Source organism: Tilletiaria anomala (assembly GCF_000711695.1).
Source record: "Tilletiaria anomala UBC 951 chromosome Unknown K437scaffold_51, whole genome shotgun sequence".
Lineage (NCBI taxonomy): Eukaryota > Fungi > Basidiomycota > Exobasidiomycetes > Georgefischeriales > Tilletiariaceae > Tilletiaria > Tilletiaria anomala.
The window spans coordinates 69,957-85,388 of NW_013546971.1; the positions used below are offsets into that span (position 1 = coordinate 69,957).

General features: G+C 55.5%; 5 protein-coding genes across 5 annotated transcripts; 2 read left to right on the forward strand and 3 right to left on the reverse strand.

The window, feature by feature from the left end:
* Nucleotides 1-1,224: 1,224 nt before the first annotated feature.
* Nucleotides 1,225-2,454, reverse strand: K437DRAFT_257042 (uncharacterized protein). Its single transcript, XM_013387342.1, has 2 exons — nt 1,696-2,454; nt 1,225-1,625 (listed from the first exon to the last, which is right to left on the reverse strand). The coding sequence occupies exons 1-2, from the start codon at nt 2,149-2,151 to the stop codon at nt 1,455-1,457; spliced, it is 627 nt and encodes a 208-aa protein (XP_013242796.1). The 5' UTR covers nt 2,152-2,454; the 3' UTR covers nt 1,225-1,454.
* Nucleotides 2,455-4,969: 2,515 nt separating this feature from the next.
* K437DRAFT_247796 (uncharacterized protein) lies at nt 4,970-7,315 on the reverse strand. Its single transcript, XM_013387343.1, has 3 exons — nt 6,067-7,315; nt 5,805-6,000; nt 4,970-5,736 (listed from the first exon to the last, which is right to left on the reverse strand). The coding sequence occupies exons 1-3, from the start codon at nt 7,191-7,193 to the stop codon at nt 5,068-5,070; spliced, it is 1,992 nt and encodes a 663-aa protein (XP_013242797.1). The 5' UTR covers nt 7,194-7,315; the 3' UTR covers nt 4,970-5,067.
* Nucleotides 7,316-7,571: 256 nt separating this feature from the next.
* Nucleotides 7,572-8,541, forward strand: K437DRAFT_257046 (putative transcription initiation factor iia gamma chain). The gene is made up of 3 exons (XM_013387344.1): nt 7,572-7,799; nt 7,916-8,063; nt 8,180-8,541. Exons 1-3 carry the CDS (start codon nt 7,747-7,749, stop codon nt 8,324-8,326), a joined length of 348 nt encoding a protein of 115 aa, XP_013242798.1. The 5' UTR covers nt 7,572-7,746; the 3' UTR covers nt 8,327-8,541.
* Nucleotides 8,452-11,452, reverse strand: K437DRAFT_294845 (uncharacterized protein). The gene is made up of 4 exons (XM_013387345.1): nt 10,463-11,452; nt 10,245-10,371; nt 9,909-10,160; nt 8,452-9,832 (listed from the first exon to the last, which is right to left on the reverse strand). The coding sequence occupies exons 1-4, from the start codon at nt 11,192-11,194 to the stop codon at nt 8,598-8,600; spliced, it is 2,346 nt and encodes a 781-aa protein (XP_013242799.1). The 5' UTR covers nt 11,195-11,452; the 3' UTR covers nt 8,452-8,597.
* A 215-nt stretch (nt 11,453-11,667) lies between these two features.
* K437DRAFT_257048 (uncharacterized protein) lies at nt 11,668-15,423 on the forward strand. Its single transcript, XM_013387346.1, has 2 exons — nt 11,668-13,608; nt 13,671-15,423. Exons 1-2 carry the CDS (start codon nt 11,986-11,988, stop codon nt 15,399-15,401), a joined length of 3,354 nt encoding a protein of 1,117 aa, XP_013242800.1. The 5' UTR covers nt 11,668-11,985; the 3' UTR covers nt 15,402-15,423.
* The last annotated feature ends 9 nt before the right edge of the window (nt 15,424-15,432 follow it).

A 15,432-nucleotide genomic window follows, 5' to 3' on the forward strand; every position in this document is an offset into this window, starting at 1 on the left:
GGACGGACAGCAGCGATGTGGAGGATGGGAGCCACTGGCCTCCGAAAAGAACAGCGCCTCACCATTTGCTGTGTGCTCGTAATTTGGTTAGATGCTGAGCTCGACTAACGAATGCTATTCCAGATGCTTCTAAGAGCGATGCGACGACGAACAAAGAGGTTAAGTTTGCATGGTTTGTATTTGATCCTGTTGGGTGCAGACAGCAAGCTGTTCGATCCACGAATGGGAGAACAACGCACGGCGGAGATGCTCAGGCCGACGAATAATCCGTCTCCGAATAAGAATTGCGAACGGTGCACTGTACTGCAATCAGACAATCCATCCCGACGCGGCGGCTGCTTTGTATGCGATGGGGGCCTTGCGCATAGCTTCCATTTCAGCCACTTCCATGCTTTGTGTGGGGCCCCACCCTTCTGCCTGACCCTGATCACTTTGTGCATGGCCACGGCTCCGCCAAGCACGTATGTAAATCCCACATTAGCACGGGCTTGGGTACCGTGTATTTCATAAAGGCTGGCAAAGCTACGCACGCGAGGGTGCCATTGGCAGCCGCTGGCCTGTTAGAGCAACCTGACGAACGCCTGAACTCTGAAGCCACCGCCTTTAAGCCTGGGGAACGGGTTCCTCGCCAGCGGCAAGCCCCCGCCGCTCTCGCAAGTCCGCTTTGGCGGCAAAGTGCGATGATAAATTTGCATGGCATACGTACACATGAAATACGCCCAGCATCCGGCTTTTGGATTTCTGCCAATCGGCAAGCGCTTTTGCAGGCTCTGCCAGCGCATGATCACGGTCGGCACACCAGTACATAAATGGGTGGAGTCGGGTTAAGCCCCCCAATCTTAGAGCTGGCTAAACTCCAGCGCGGACGGGGTGTGAACGTGTGACGTATGATGTGTACAGCTGCCACTCTCCAGCGTTCTCCAGCCCGTCGCCGCCCCGTAGAGCGCTCGCAGAGTTCAGACCGAGGCAGACTCAAAGCGTGCTACACGTCAGAGCACGGAGCTGACTGTGGTGACATGCAGGCTGCGTTGGCTTGTCAGGTCATGAGACCGCATATGGTTCTTGGCGGATCCGCAGGTGGGCACCCAGCCGAGATGCGAGTGGCAGCAGGACTAGGGTCAGCTCACAGATGTGGATGTGTGGCTGGGAGTGCGGCGCTTGCACTTGTTTATTTAATTCGCGCCATAAGATGATAAACCCCGCCAATTCAACCGGGTTTAAACCCGCTTGCATTCTGGGCCGTGCGACACCCTTCCGTTCCGTACCTGCAGCTCAATCAATGCCTCTAGGGACAGACAATCGAAATTCGGTACCAAGAAGGCTTTGATGGCAGCAAGCTACAATCCGCACAGTACTTTGGCAGCTACGACCATCATTTACTACTGCATTTTCCCGGTTGCTGCATTCGCTGCACCTCCAGACGCCCACGCCCCGCCAATCAAGCCTTTTTGATACTACGGTGGCGCTTTCGGGGCCATCGGCGGTACGTCCATGCCAGGGCCCTTCCATCCCTTGGGACGGCAGTAAGCGCAGTACCACTTGCTCTTTGGCTCGGTCTGCAAGCCGATGCACGGCCAGTGGAACCACTCGATCGGGCAACTGTCGCTGTTGTCGCATTGAATCATCTGGGGGAAGGCAACCCAAGATCATTCGCACTCTTCCTCTCGTCTGCTCGATCAAAAATGGAACACTCACCGCGCCAAAGCTGATGGAATCACAATAGCAGTACGTGGGTTCGCCCTCCAAACGCTGCGCAGCGGCCATCGCTGCAGCCACCGAGCCGAGGCCGTTGAGTGTTGGTGGAGGGCCTTCAAGCGAGGCCTCCTCCATCAGCTCCGCCACGCGCCATTTCTTCTTGCTACTCGCCTTTCGCGAGAGCGTCGCCATCGTACCCTTGAGTTTCTTCGGCGCATTTGATGTGCCGGCAGAGGCGGAAACGTCACCATCGAGGCCTGTCGAAGCACCCTTTCTCTTGCGGCCGGCGCCACCAGTGCCGCCTGCGCCGCCCTTGCCAGCATCTAGACCTTGAGCCTCACGCAGCGCACCACTCCAGCTCGTCCCCCGACGCACGCTAATCCCCCCCAGCTCGCTCTCACTCTTCTGCAGCTCCAAGTCGAGTGTCTGGACGTGCCTGTCAATCCAGTCGTACATCGTCGTCGCGAGTCCGCATTTCTCCTCAGCTGCAGAGATCATCGCAGAGGAGAGAGAGAGGATGGAGGCAAGCTGCTTCTGTCGACGACGTTTCGATACTTCTGGCGTGAATGCACTCGATCGGTTTGCGATCATGGAGGGAGCTGCAGCTGGTGCTGCCGCTGCCGCTGCGGCTACGGCTTTATCATTTGTCGCTGGATCGAGTCTAGGTGGAGAGGGTTGCTGCGGGCGTAGCCCTGCTTGTGAGCCATCCTCGCCGCCGCACATGCTAACGTCGACCACCTGGAATGAATCTTTTGAGCGATCGTTGTCCTTGCCCGCGTCGTGAAGATTGGGAGACTGCTCAGATTTCCCGTGCGATGCCGAAGCTTCACCCGCCATGTCAATCGTAGAGGTGAGGCCCTCTTCGCCTTCAGCATCAGCCTCGCCATCCGCATCGGCGTTGAGGTCAGCGTTGTCATCGCGATTGGCACCTGCGGCAGCCACTTGGTCACCTGCGCGATTGGCCCCCTGTCCCGCATAGCCTGCATTTTTTGTTCCCACCAACGCAGTTGAAGCCGACAACGATGCTGATGCTACTAGCCCAGCGGCTGCCACGTTGTCAATGGACTTGTCTCGCGCGTGAGAACTGCTTTGCACAGCGGCAGTTTCGGTTGTTACGTTTAGAAGCAGCTTGTCGACCGGTTCCGTCGATTCCAATGCCTTGCTCGTTGCCGCCACTTGATCTGACTGTGCAGAGGGTTGAACGCCTTCTTCTACCGTCTTGAGACCAAGACCATCATGAGCGTCTCCTTGCCCCTGTTGTGGTACTCCGTTCAATGCTTTCGGTGTCAAGTCGCCTATTGTGCCTGCACCCTGCTCGAGAAGGCCAAATTGCTGCCTGAGCCAAGTCCTAAGCTTGTTTCTTTCATCTCGATACGCGAGAATTTGCCGCGCAAGTAGACCTTGCTGCGCCATCGACTCGTCCTCCAACTCGCGCATCAGTGCAAACGAGCGTGACAGCTCCAAGGGAAGCTGCTCAATCACTTTCGAGCCGGAGAAGAAAAGTTACGCATGAGTCAGCTCCATGTTGGCCACAGGTTGGAGCCTGCCTTGAGAGCTCACCTTCATAGTATTCCTGCGCCCACTGCGCAAACAGCTCCTCTTCTGCTTCTATTTGCCTCTCCGCCTCGCTACCCGCCTCCTCCTCCTTGACTGCGGCAGCGGTATCCGCGGGAAGCTGATCTTCAGCATCTCCTTTCTTCCGCCGGCGTCCCTTTTCCTTCTCCACCTCTGCGTCTTCATCTACAACTGCGGCAGTATGGACATGCCTGCGCTTCCGCCTGGTTTTCTCTGCGGCCCAAGACGATGAGGCTTGGTCACGCGCCTTGCTCTTTCCTTTGTCCTTGCGAGCGTTGGGAAAGGGATCCTTGTACGCATTCTTCGTAGCGGCCAGGCTGGCCTCTGCAGCTGACCGACGCGGCTGTGGTCTATCTGTCGTTCGTCTGCCTTGGTTCCTCGCGCTCACCGCCGAATCGCTTGCAAACCCCCTTCTTTCGGTATCCTCATCTGAGCTCTCGATGCGAAAAGCTCGTCCGCTGGCTCGACGCGAGGTGGGCTTGGTTACCGGAGCGGAATTTCTCGATGAGCCGTGAGCAGCGTCCGAGCCGATTGTGATTCGCATGCGCTTTCTAGGTGCTTCCATTTGCGACTGTAGCTGGGCATTTGAAGGTAGCGCACTCTCGTACTCCTCGATCTCATCGCATTCGCCTTTCCTCGCGCCTTTTCTCTGCTGCCAAGCCGCCGCAGCGCTTGGTGTTGCTGATGCTGCAAATAAGAGCGGGGAGCCGCGGAATGATCTTCGTGGCGCGTCCTGCGCCTCAGTTGGCAGATAGTCCGAGCCAGACGCATCGGCCTCCCCGTCAGTATCAACGGCACCGCACTGACTGCGCCGGCCACGCGAAGCTGACGATCTTACTGAAGAGGTGCGCGCAACCGCTGTTAGCGAGGCAGCGGTGGCACGTCTTAATGAAGCGCGAGGCGTCGATGCACGTGATATTGAGGCTTCTGGCTCGTCTTCGACATCGTCCTCAGCTGCGGAAAGTATTGCCTTTCCCCTCGCCTGCAATGTCCTGGATAAGTTGTTCTGCGCCGGTGTTCTGCTGCGCGACACGGGCGCTGACAAAGCTGAGCGAGCCATGTTGCCGATAGAAACCGTCGAGGTAGAGGAGCGAGCTTGTCCCCACGAGAGCCGTTACGTGCGTTGAAGTTATAATGCACCGCCCATTAACGCGTGCATCAAGGTCTGGCGCGAGTAGCCAGGAAAGAGGCGACAGGAAGCCCTCAGCCCAACCGACTCGCATTTGCAGCGTTTTCCGTCGCCTGGTTTCCGGAGCTTGTGAGCATGCTAGACGACCCAAGCTGTAGAGTGACCCGACGAAGTATGGATGAATGGCGATTGACCACTAGAGAAGTTACTGTCACTTTTTGGGCGTGGTGCGCGCAGATGCGTCGAGGCGAGGTGCGCGTCGCTCTCTTCCCTTCCTTGACAGGCAATTACTGATCACCAAGTCAGCACACACAATCTTCCGTCGGTGGCATTGAGCAGCGACGCAACAGCATGGGCTTCTGGCTACTTTCATCGAGCTCCCACCCTTAGGGTTATGCGCCTCATCGTTCGCATCCTTGATGCGCAATGTGGTGTGCCCAGCATCGTGGTGTCCTCCGTCCACACCAGTTCATGGACCATACCGGCGAGATGGAACCGATCCGTTTCTCGGCCAGGCGCCCCCTCTCATAGTTACTGCTCAATGGCGCTATTCGGTATCCAGTCAAGTTTGCGCAGAGTGGGATTGCTTTTGATTCTGATAATACAACAGGAACTTGTTCAATGGAGATTGGGAAGTGAAATTCCGGCACTGCGGCGTCTACGCCAAATCACAGTGCCGTTTGTCCCGCTTTCAGTGCGTCTGCAAGTTGCTGCCGCAGCGCCTTGATCTCATTCAGCAGCTTGTGCACATTATGGTCCGTCTGCAGCCACTCCTCCTGTTTCTTTCCCTCTATGTAATCGTGGGAGCTCGGCAGCTTGGCGATAAGCTCGCGGAAAGGCACTTTGCTCAGCTTGAGCTGCGATTCTCGTTCCTCTTCCTCCAGGATCGGGTCCTCCAGCGTGCCCTGCTGCCCTTCCTCAGCAGCTTGGTCGTGGTCGTCGCTGAACCCATTGATGCTGCGTTGCCTGCGCTTTTTCGCCTCCTGCGCGTCGAAGCGGCTCTCGTACAGCGCGATCGCCGCCAGAGGCAGGAAGAACATCCAGCTCTGAAGCCTGTGGTTGATGAGCGCGTACGTCTTGCGCGAGACGAATGGCTCGAGAGGAACGATAATAAGCGCCTCGATCAGGTTGAAAGGCGCGGCATAGACGAATTGATCCGGCGCACGCGTCAGCGTCACTACTTTCTGCGCAAAGTACGCCTCATAGTAATTGTCCGCTTCACCGACGATCCGTGAATATGCATCGCCAAAAAATGCAATGAGAATGTTGCTGAGAATCAGGCTAGTCAGGAAGGTCAAGAGATAGTAGAGGATCCTGCCAACCGGGTAGCCAAAGTTCTGTCAAGGCAACGGGAGTCATATCATGTAAGCGCAGTGTAGATTTAGCGGGAATAATAAAGACTCACCTCTGAGACCAAATCGTAATCTGGATCACCCAGGATTGACTGAGTCAAGCTGTCAGCCAGTTTGGCAAGGACATTGTCCACTTGTCGACCGTCAGCCGTGTCCAGAGCCCAGAGTGCCTGCCCAAAGCCGACGCAGACCAGTAGCAAGAGAATGAAGAAAGTCGCGGTCTGCTTGAGCATGGCAAGGATCACAACCCTACATCGCACGCAGAGGACAAAGTCAGGACATCGGCACAAAGAGCCCGAAAGCCCTTCAACTCACTGTATGACTCCAAAGTACTGCAAGGGATCAAGAAGCTTCATTACTTGTAGCCAAACGAGTGGGGCCAGGCATGCGAGAAGCTGGAAAGCGTGCAGCTGCCAGTGATCCCTAGACTGACTCTCAGGCGGGTGAGTGAAGCCGACCATGCGTGTCACAAAGGACGCGATGAAGAGAGTATCCGTTGCGACATCGACGATAAGCCAAAAATCGAGGTTGTCCAACCCGCGAATCTTGACCCATCTTGTAAGGTCATCTACAAGGTATCCTGCCGCGAAAATCCAAAGCAGGATCTCCCAGACGTCCAGTGTCTTGACGGTGCGGGTCGAAATGGTGTACAATACGAGAAAAACGATCCAGAGACATATGCTGAGATAGTAGCTGTACCGCGGCACCGCCAGTCGCGAAGGATCAAAGTGGGTCCAGAATCCTGGCTTCTCGACCTCATGGTAAGGTTCGAAAGTGATGATGCCGTCTGCACGATAGTTCTTGATGAGGTGACCGGCCCAAAGAGACTTGACACAGCGCTGCACTTCGGGAGAGGAAAGAAAGATGATGCTGCCTCGATCAACTGCAAGCTCGAGCGTGGAGCGTGGGAGACTCGATTCGTTCTTTGAGCTCAGTCGGCTGTACTTCTTTGTGAGACCGAGATGGGATGCGTCCATCGCCCACGGTCCGTGAGCTACTTGCTCATCGCGGAAGCTGGAAGCCGCGCGAGCTACCCACGCTGCTTCTGTCCTTGCGACAAGCCTCCTTGCGAGAACCTCGCACAGTAGCGCTCGCTGTTCATTCAAGCTCTTGTCATCCTTCTCTGAATCCTTGCTGAACATCCGCGAGGCTTCGAGCAGGGCGTACGGCGCCGCCTCGGAATAGTCCCCAGCAACGAGGGTGAAGGCTTCGAGCACTTTACGAGTAACGATACCTTCGCGACTCGTGATGCTCTTCTCTTGAATCTCAACAGGGAGCAGCCGTACTATGAGAGCTCGGCATCTTCGGATCAGTGCTGAAATCAGCGCCGGCGAAGGCCCGCGGATGGTGCCGCTGGCAGAGGTGGACGCGTGCAGAAAGGGCGAGGTCTCGCCGGCTTCGGCGTACTCGTCCGCCGAAGGACGTCCTTCCTGCAAAGACATTCCGTGGGTGCTGGACCTGGCTTGTGATGGGACTTGCAGCGTCGTATGAGTCCACAGAGGTGCACCTGCCCTGCCTCCTGCAAACCATTTCCTTCAACAAGCATCGAAGGGCGTAAACTGTGGACTCCGCCTTAGAGAATGCCCTTGTAACAAACTCAAGAGGTTACGAGTTGTAGCGTCATCTGGCAGGCGCGGGAGTTCGTGTGCACTAGCGCCGTCTCACACTCTCGCCGACCGCAAGCGATCCCTTCGCGTGATCGACTTACGTCGACACCTTTCTTTCCTATCAACCACAATCTGAAATCAAGTCCCAGCACGCCGGATATACTGGAACGAGGTCCATTGTGCAAAGTACCTTGCCTTCAGAAGCTGGCGAAGAACGAGCGACCAGACAGCGGCTTTGAAGTCTCATTCACGGCCTGGAACTTCGTCGCCACGCGTGAGCGGTTGCTCGAAGAAGGCGCAGTCGAACCGGAGGTTCAGAGTCGCGCAGTCGGCTCGCTCAACTTCCTAGCCTTCAATTCTGGGGAACGGGTGGAAGTCAGCGAGCAGGATGGCGGCCGCAGGGCAATCAGGCGGCTTCTATGAGCTGTATCGACGCAGCAGGTGGGCATCACCGGCTGACACAGAGCGGCTATGTGCGGCGCCGTTACTGACCGGCATTTGATCTACCTCTTCTGACAATCCCCTGTGCTATTGTATATCCATCCACTCGACGACAGCATTGGTGTCCACCTTACTGATGCGCTCGATGAACTCATTCAGTCAGGCCACATCAACCCCGTCCTGGCTATGAAGGTGCTGACACAGTTTGACAAGTCGATCGCCGAGACTCTCAACAAGAACGTAAAGGCAAAGTGCACAATCAAGGTGCCTAAATGACCCTCTCAGCTTGTATCGAAATCCTTGCCGAGTTCTGACCTTTTTGCTTCCTATACCATCTTTCTATTCTCTCTGGCTCCATGACTTGCTCGTCCGTCTCGCAGGGCCACCTCCAATCGTACAATCATTGCTACGAAGTTTGGACCCTCAAAGTGACCAAAGGCCACCTCAAAATGGACAACAACGAGATCATTCCCATCGACAATGTCAAGATTGTCGCTTGCAAAGTGCCTGAGAGCACTGGAAAATGATTCGTCGGTTGGTCTCTCAAGTCGTGTACAGGTGCTCGTGCCACTTTTGCCGCCACAGCCGCGAGCGCTCTTCCAACCCCAGGCATATCACCGTTTTTTTTTTCACAAGCTGTATCAATAGCGAGGGTTGTACTATAGATAACGACATTAAGAACCAATCATACACGCAGAAGCGGCGCTCGAGGCTCTGCAGGGTAAACTTGGAATGCAATGGTAACTGCGTACAAGAGAATGAACGAGAGGTGTGAGTCCTACAAGACGTTTCAGGAATTCAATCGCGCTCAAGATTGACTCCTCCATGCATGATTATCGAATTGTCGCGCTCCTGAAGTTTCTTCCAATCAGCGAGAAGCCTTGCCTTGCCCTGAGCCTCTTCTTCGTCGGGCCTGAGCTCTTCCACCCTAGAGGAGCTGAGCAGAAGTGCAATGTTGGGGATGGTGCAATTCAACTCTCCAGCCTTGAGGCATGCATTCGCACGGACCAGTTCCTTCTTCCAGCGCTCGAGGACGTCCTTGCCGATGTTCTGCGAAGTGTTGCGATCGATGATGAAGGGGTCCTGGACGACGAAAACATCGGATTTGGCCCACTTGTCAGGCAGGTGGAAGTTGTTGAGTGTTAGAACATCTCCCACTCTGAGGTCGCCAGGATTGCAACCTCCGGCATACAAATCGGCCAGGATCATATCGTTCGAAAGTCGATCGTGATGCGTGGCGGCCTTGATCCGCCCTTCCTCCGCCCCTACATAGGAGCCAGCTCCGTGGTAGCGCATTTGGTGGGGAATGGGCGCGATTTCTCTCTTTGCCTCGTTCATGATCTTGCCCAAGCCGAACGGCCGGCTGATAGGATGTTCCGGGTCAAGTGGTCGTGGAACCAGGGGCAACAAACCCTTTGGCCTGGCGATGCTCATTCCCTGTACCTCTGACCATTTCTCCATGCGACTAAAGAACGAACGGATGCAGCTACCCAGATCAATCGACTGTTGGCAGCGTGTGGACGGATCCACGCTGGGCACGCCAACATTTTTCTCCATCTCGGTCGCTCTGTGAGCGAAGGCGCTGATCTCATTGAAGACACGCTTTAGATTCGCTCGCTCCTTGAACGGGTCGTACCATGTCGCATCGTACGCGCGTTGCTGATCATTTAGCTTCAGCTTGCCGCTACGGTTGTAACGCAGCTTGTTCTTGGCGCGCCAATGGAAGAGGTGTGGCAGCTTGATCGCATCGATGATGTCAGGGTCCTGCAAATTGGGTAGCAACCCGAGATGCTGCAAATGGCTGATCACCATGAGCGCAATGGTGTAACTACTGAAGCTGTTCGGACCATTCTTGCCAGCGGGATCGTTTAGCTGTCGTCGACTTGCCCACTTTTTCACGAAGTAGATCATGGGGCGGACCAATGCGGGTCGTAAATCGGCGTAGGCCTTGATCATTTGGGAGTTGATCAGGCCGAAGCGCTCATTTATGTTGATATCTACTTCAATACCTGTCTCCTTGTCGGTGAACTTGACTATTGCATTGCGCAGATATCAAAAGGAGGTCAGTGAATGAATCAAAGCCACCCTCCGCCCCCACACAGTTCTCACCTATAGACACTGCCGCGAAGACATGGTGCACTTGTAAAAAAGAACCTGATGCTCGCAATGCACCTGCCACCTTGCGCACGTCATAATACTCTGGGTATTCTTCGTGGCGTTGGAAATTTTGCTTGTCGAGAATCGGCAGGCCGTAGTCGTCATATGGGTCGATTTGAACAAAATCAAGCGGCGTTCCCGCACCGTACGGGCGCGTGTGGTCGATCAGTACCAGGTCCACGTCCGATTCCGTGCTGTTAATTTCTAAGGAGCAGAGCATCGCACAGGATGGATGAGATAAGGCGATTAGAAACACCAAGTGTCTTGCGATCTTTACGCATCGCTCACCAGTGATAGCACTTCCAAAGACTTCCACATTGATCCTTGCTCTTGGCCACTTGCGAAGCAGTACTTCTTCTACACGCTGAGCAATTTCTAGCCGCATCTGCCTGTTTCCAGCCGATGGTCGTTCAGACTGTGCACAGAATAGAATAGTAAGCAAGACATAGGTGCAAGCAAGGAGTCAGAGAAGCACTGTTGCTTTGCACTTATGAATATCTACCCACTTCGAACAAATGCAAGGCCTGCATTCCAAGTGCGAGATCCTCCATTGCCTGAATCTTTTCCAAAGGCTTGCTAAACAGCTGGACGGGTGAAAGGCCGATGCTCGTGTTGGGGGAGTCGGGATCACGGAGTTCATCCGATCCAATAAGGCCAAGTGATGTGCTTTTCCCAGGCATTCCTCCATATTTGTTCGTCAAGTAGCTCCTTTGTGCCTTTGTCGCGCTGAGCCGTAGAGCAGAGCTGATGATACCTGCAAAGATAGACTCCTCCTTCATTCTGAGCTCTCGCCATTGGGCTACTTCTGCTGAGATCGCTGCTGCTTGCACCTCTGCAGCCCACTGGCGCTGCCATTGCAACCTTTCGTGCTCTCGCTGTAAGGCCGCGTGATAAGCGCTTTGTGTATCTGAATTCCCTGCGACAGCTAGGCCAGTGAAGCCAAGTTGGAGTTCATCCATAGAAAGGTGTTTGGCGGCTAGCCTTTCACCGTTCGACATTTCATTGCCTGTGCCGGCTCCATTTGCTTTCTTGTGATCATTCGATCGCTTGTTCTTCGATGTGCTTCCCGAAGAGTTTGGTGAAATCGTCGTGGTTTCAGTCGGTTTTCTGATTGGACTTTGTCCATTGGCATTGTCATTGCTGAACTCATGGGAAGCGTGGTCATTGGACGTCGGGCTGGTACCTCCCCTCTCATTGGTGCTGGAGCCTGCACTGGCGTGTTGTTGATGGTAACTCATTCTGTTTGTGATCCTGGCCCATTACTCTTCAGCCTTCAGTGTCGAACCATGCACTAGGACAACTCAGTCGGGGCAGCGAGCGCTTGGCACTTGACCCGGGACCTTGGCTTCGCTGGCTCCGCAGTTACGTGTGGGCAGCCGGATCGCGCTTTTTCGGTCACACTTTTAACTTCAAGTCCTAGGTCAAAGGGCATGTGTATGTGACAGAAACGCTCTTCTTCGGGGCGAATGCGAAGATGTGTAATGTGTTGAATACAGAATTTGTCTAGTTTGCTAAAAAGGGGAGCAGGTTCTATGTATGATGCGTCAAGTCTATAGGGTCACGGCTGACGACATACATGATCGATCACTTTTTTTGAGTCACCTCGGCTCCGCGGACGGATGAACTCATATCCGCTCGGCAATAACAGCAACAACTAATGCTCGACGCGACTCTGCATCCCATGCACACCTGTTACATCTCTTCTTGCATAATGATGACCACACACATCCAAACAGTCTCAGCGAAAGAAAGAGCTGTCAGAAAATAGGCTTTGCAAGGCATCAAAGGTAGCTACTGACTACCGAGCAAGTACGATAAGGAGCGGCAATCAACTGGGATCAGGACGACCTCACACCCCGCCGAGGGGCAATAAGCCAACGAGCCCATTTCTCGATGCTCGCTGCACTTTGCGGGATGGTATCTGATCGTCCTTCCTCAGCGTCTCGGTAACCTTGACTCGATCGCTGAGACATCCAGAAATTTGATCCGTGACAAGTAACTTACTCAAACTCCGGCCCTGGCTACAAAAATGCCGGCCCCGCTGAGCAAGACCGCTCGCGCCGTCGCACTCAAGCATCTCGATCTCTACAAGAAATGGAAGCAGGCTATAACACCTGCTGCCAACTCGGATGGATCATTAGACGCCTGCAACATCCCATCCGAGCGCCCACCGGTGAATGGTGCAGGTACGATTGCGGATGTCGATGGACAAGCCGAACTCCCGACCGACGGGCACGATGTTCTCGAGCGCCTCACGAAGGATTTCACAGCTGAAGCCGAGGGAAAGGAGGTGGGCTCATCTAAACACACTATTGCAAGGTCTCCTACGGACCCATCAAGAGGTGTTCGCCCGCCCTCATCGACACAGTCAGCCACGGGGACGCCGCTCTCGCAAATCGAAAAGTTGCACGCAGTCTGCATGTCCACGCTGCTCCCCTCCCTTGCATCCAGCTTATCGCTTAATGAGGAAGGTATCGCTCGGGCGGAGCGATTTCTCGAAGACCGCGCGACTCTTTTTCGCTTCTACCGTCGAGCTCGCTATAACATCGACAGCGCGCTGGAGCTACTACATGCGACGCTGACATGGCGCTTGTCCACCGAGCTAGACCTCATGAGTCTCAGCACCTTACATCCTCTCTACGTCCACGGGCGCGAAGGAATGGGGACAAGCGGTGCTGCAAATATAGAAGACAGGAAAGAGGGAGAGGCGGGTTCAAGTGAAGGGACGCCCCTCTTCTGGTTGAGCGATCGCCTTGTTGACCGCTTCGGGCGGCCATGCGGGGTCATCTCGCTGCGCTCGCTTGAACGCGTCTCTCCGGGAGAGGACTTATATCCCGACCATGGAGATGGCGATAGTAAACAGCAGAACAGCGAAGGAGGCGGCGAAGGCAACGCGAAAGCTGGCAAGAGGACAGGCGGCCTAAATGAAGTGAAAGAATACATCGTCGCTTGCATGGAAATTACTCGCAAGTACCTTGGTGACGCCTATAGTCGACGCATTAAGGAACACGGAGGCATCGACGCTCTTCTCGCTTCAATACCTACGAGCCTATCCCCAACGGGGGACTTGGGCGAAGACGAGCAGTTGGAAGAAGCGCTGTCGCACTGTCCGCCTTTGCAAATGACTATCGCCTTCGATCTCGCTTCGTCCGGCATGGCCAACCTTGAACTCGAGCTCCTCCCCTTCTTGCTCGATATCCTCAAGAATCACTTCCCAGGTATGGTTGGTGTGGTCTACGTCCTTCATTTCTCCTGGCTGCACAGCGGTATGTGGGCCGTCGCCAAGCGCATCTTGCCACAACAAGCGCTCGCCAGGATCTTCTTCCCAAACGACAAGGAGTTGTGCGAGGATCATTTTGAACCTTCCTCTCTTCCGCTATCGCTGGGTGGGCAGTGGCAGGTGAAGATTGATAGCAAAAACAACGAGACGATGCGACGCTTCGGCAAGCGGAGAGCATTCACCTCGCGTACCAGGAGCAGGACCCAAAGTGCCGCAACGACCCCCGCTGAAAGCCCTGCTGTGGGTGGACGCCTGCCGCTACCCAGTATCAACGTCAATGATGCGGGCGCGGGAGAGCATGCAAAGCCCACTCTGAGCAGAAATTCTTCATTCGAGAGCATATACGATGTCTTCTACAGCGCCGACATTACGGTGAGTTGGTTCCGCGGCGTGTGTTTCGCACTTACGCCACTGACACATTCGGTCACGAATAGCCATGGGCAAGCCGTTATGGCACACCACGTCATAGCCAGCCTTCGACTCCCGGCTTGGAGAATGGGCCGTATTCCCTCGGTCTTGGGAGTGCCGGCTGGCGCATGACGCCTAGTGCGGCGCGCAAGCTAAGATCACTGCAAATGTCACGTGGTGACAGCGGCAGTGTTTCAAATACCAGGCGCGGCGGGCATGTTTCGGCTGAATTCGCTGGAGGGCGCCAGAGAGCAACGTCTGACCCACGCGCTCAAGAGAGGGAGAGGCTGCAAAAGCCGCCAGCTGCATTCAATGCGAGGCTCGGCGATAATTCAACTAGCATGTCGCCCCAAGGATCCCTCACTCAGTTACAACCTCAGGCGGGTCCGGCCGGCTACTTTGGTGATGACGCCTACATGCAGCCATCATCCAGAGGCCGCTCACGGGCGGACTCACTTGACAGCCTGCCAGACGAAGGCATCGCTGCTCACAAGGCAGGCAGGAACCGCGCTCTGTCGCCTCAGCGCAGGCGGATAGGTGGTCTCAGGCGTGATTTTCAATTGCGCGTACCTACAAAAGAGGAAGATGCGGCGCAGCGCGATCGGCTGCTGAGCAACGCGAACAGCGACGACGAAGCCGCTAGCGTGACGGAAAGCCAGGCTGGCGAGGGATGTGGCAGCGACGCCACCATCACCGGCGATGAAGGCTTCTTTGCCCGATGGCAGCGACGCTCATCACTGCTGCTGGTTGCTCAGCGAGCCTCCAACGCTTCAGCGCAGGACGGTGCGGATGCAATCAAATGGACAGGCCAGCAGGAGAAGGAGCGCCGAGAGCTCGAGCGATACAGACGGAATCTGCAGCTAGCGCAGCAGCAGCAACATCAGTCACAGCACTTGATCAGTTCCAGCGCAACACAGCAGCCGGATGAGCGCGGGCAATTTTCAGGCGCTCTGGGCATGTCAATGGACATCAGTGTCGACGCCGATGACCCCGACGCTGGTTCGCCCCAGCGGCAGACTCGAGATATCGATGAGCCTCCGCTTGCCGGGGAGAGACCTTATCATCCGCCACGTTTCGTTTCGGTGAACCGATCTCGCAAGTATAACAAGCCAGGGCAAGTGTCACCGTACAACGCGGAGAACCCTTTCTTTGGCTACCCAGCGTATATTGCCCCGCTCGTGCCGGACGGCAGGCCAGCCCTTCAGTCGGACCTTGGCAATCGATTCAGCCTCAGTTCGCAGACACCACGTCACATGCACGCGCGGCGCCGCAAGCGCGATCTCGTCCGTACGCTCAGCTACCTTTTCTTCCTACGCATCCTCGCCGCGCACCGCAGCGTCCGATGGCGCTTCAAGCTTCTGTGGCGCCAGATTGACTTGCTCTTGTACGGCGGCCACTCCCGGCATGCTGGTCAGTATGAGTACGAGTGTGACGTGCTGTGGAGTGCGGACGCGCGGCGCAGGAGCGCAGTTGCTCAGCAGCACCAGCTGCACCGCCAGCAGCGGCGACCACCTCGCCCCATGCTGTTGCGCAAGCGCATGCTAGTGATTGTCGTGCTGCTCGCCTGCTTGCATGCTGGCTGGCGCGCCAAGCTTTTAGAACTGTTGTTCAGACCATTCTGGCAGAGCGCGCAAAATCAAGCCATCACACAACGTAGCGCTGGCCGTAACTCACAGCAGCACTTGGACCGTTCTCGTCGTCTCGAGACCACTTACACTGGATTGCATGTAAGGAAGAGGCTCGGATTCACGAATTAATGAGGGTTATGCCGGTTACCGCGCTCACCGT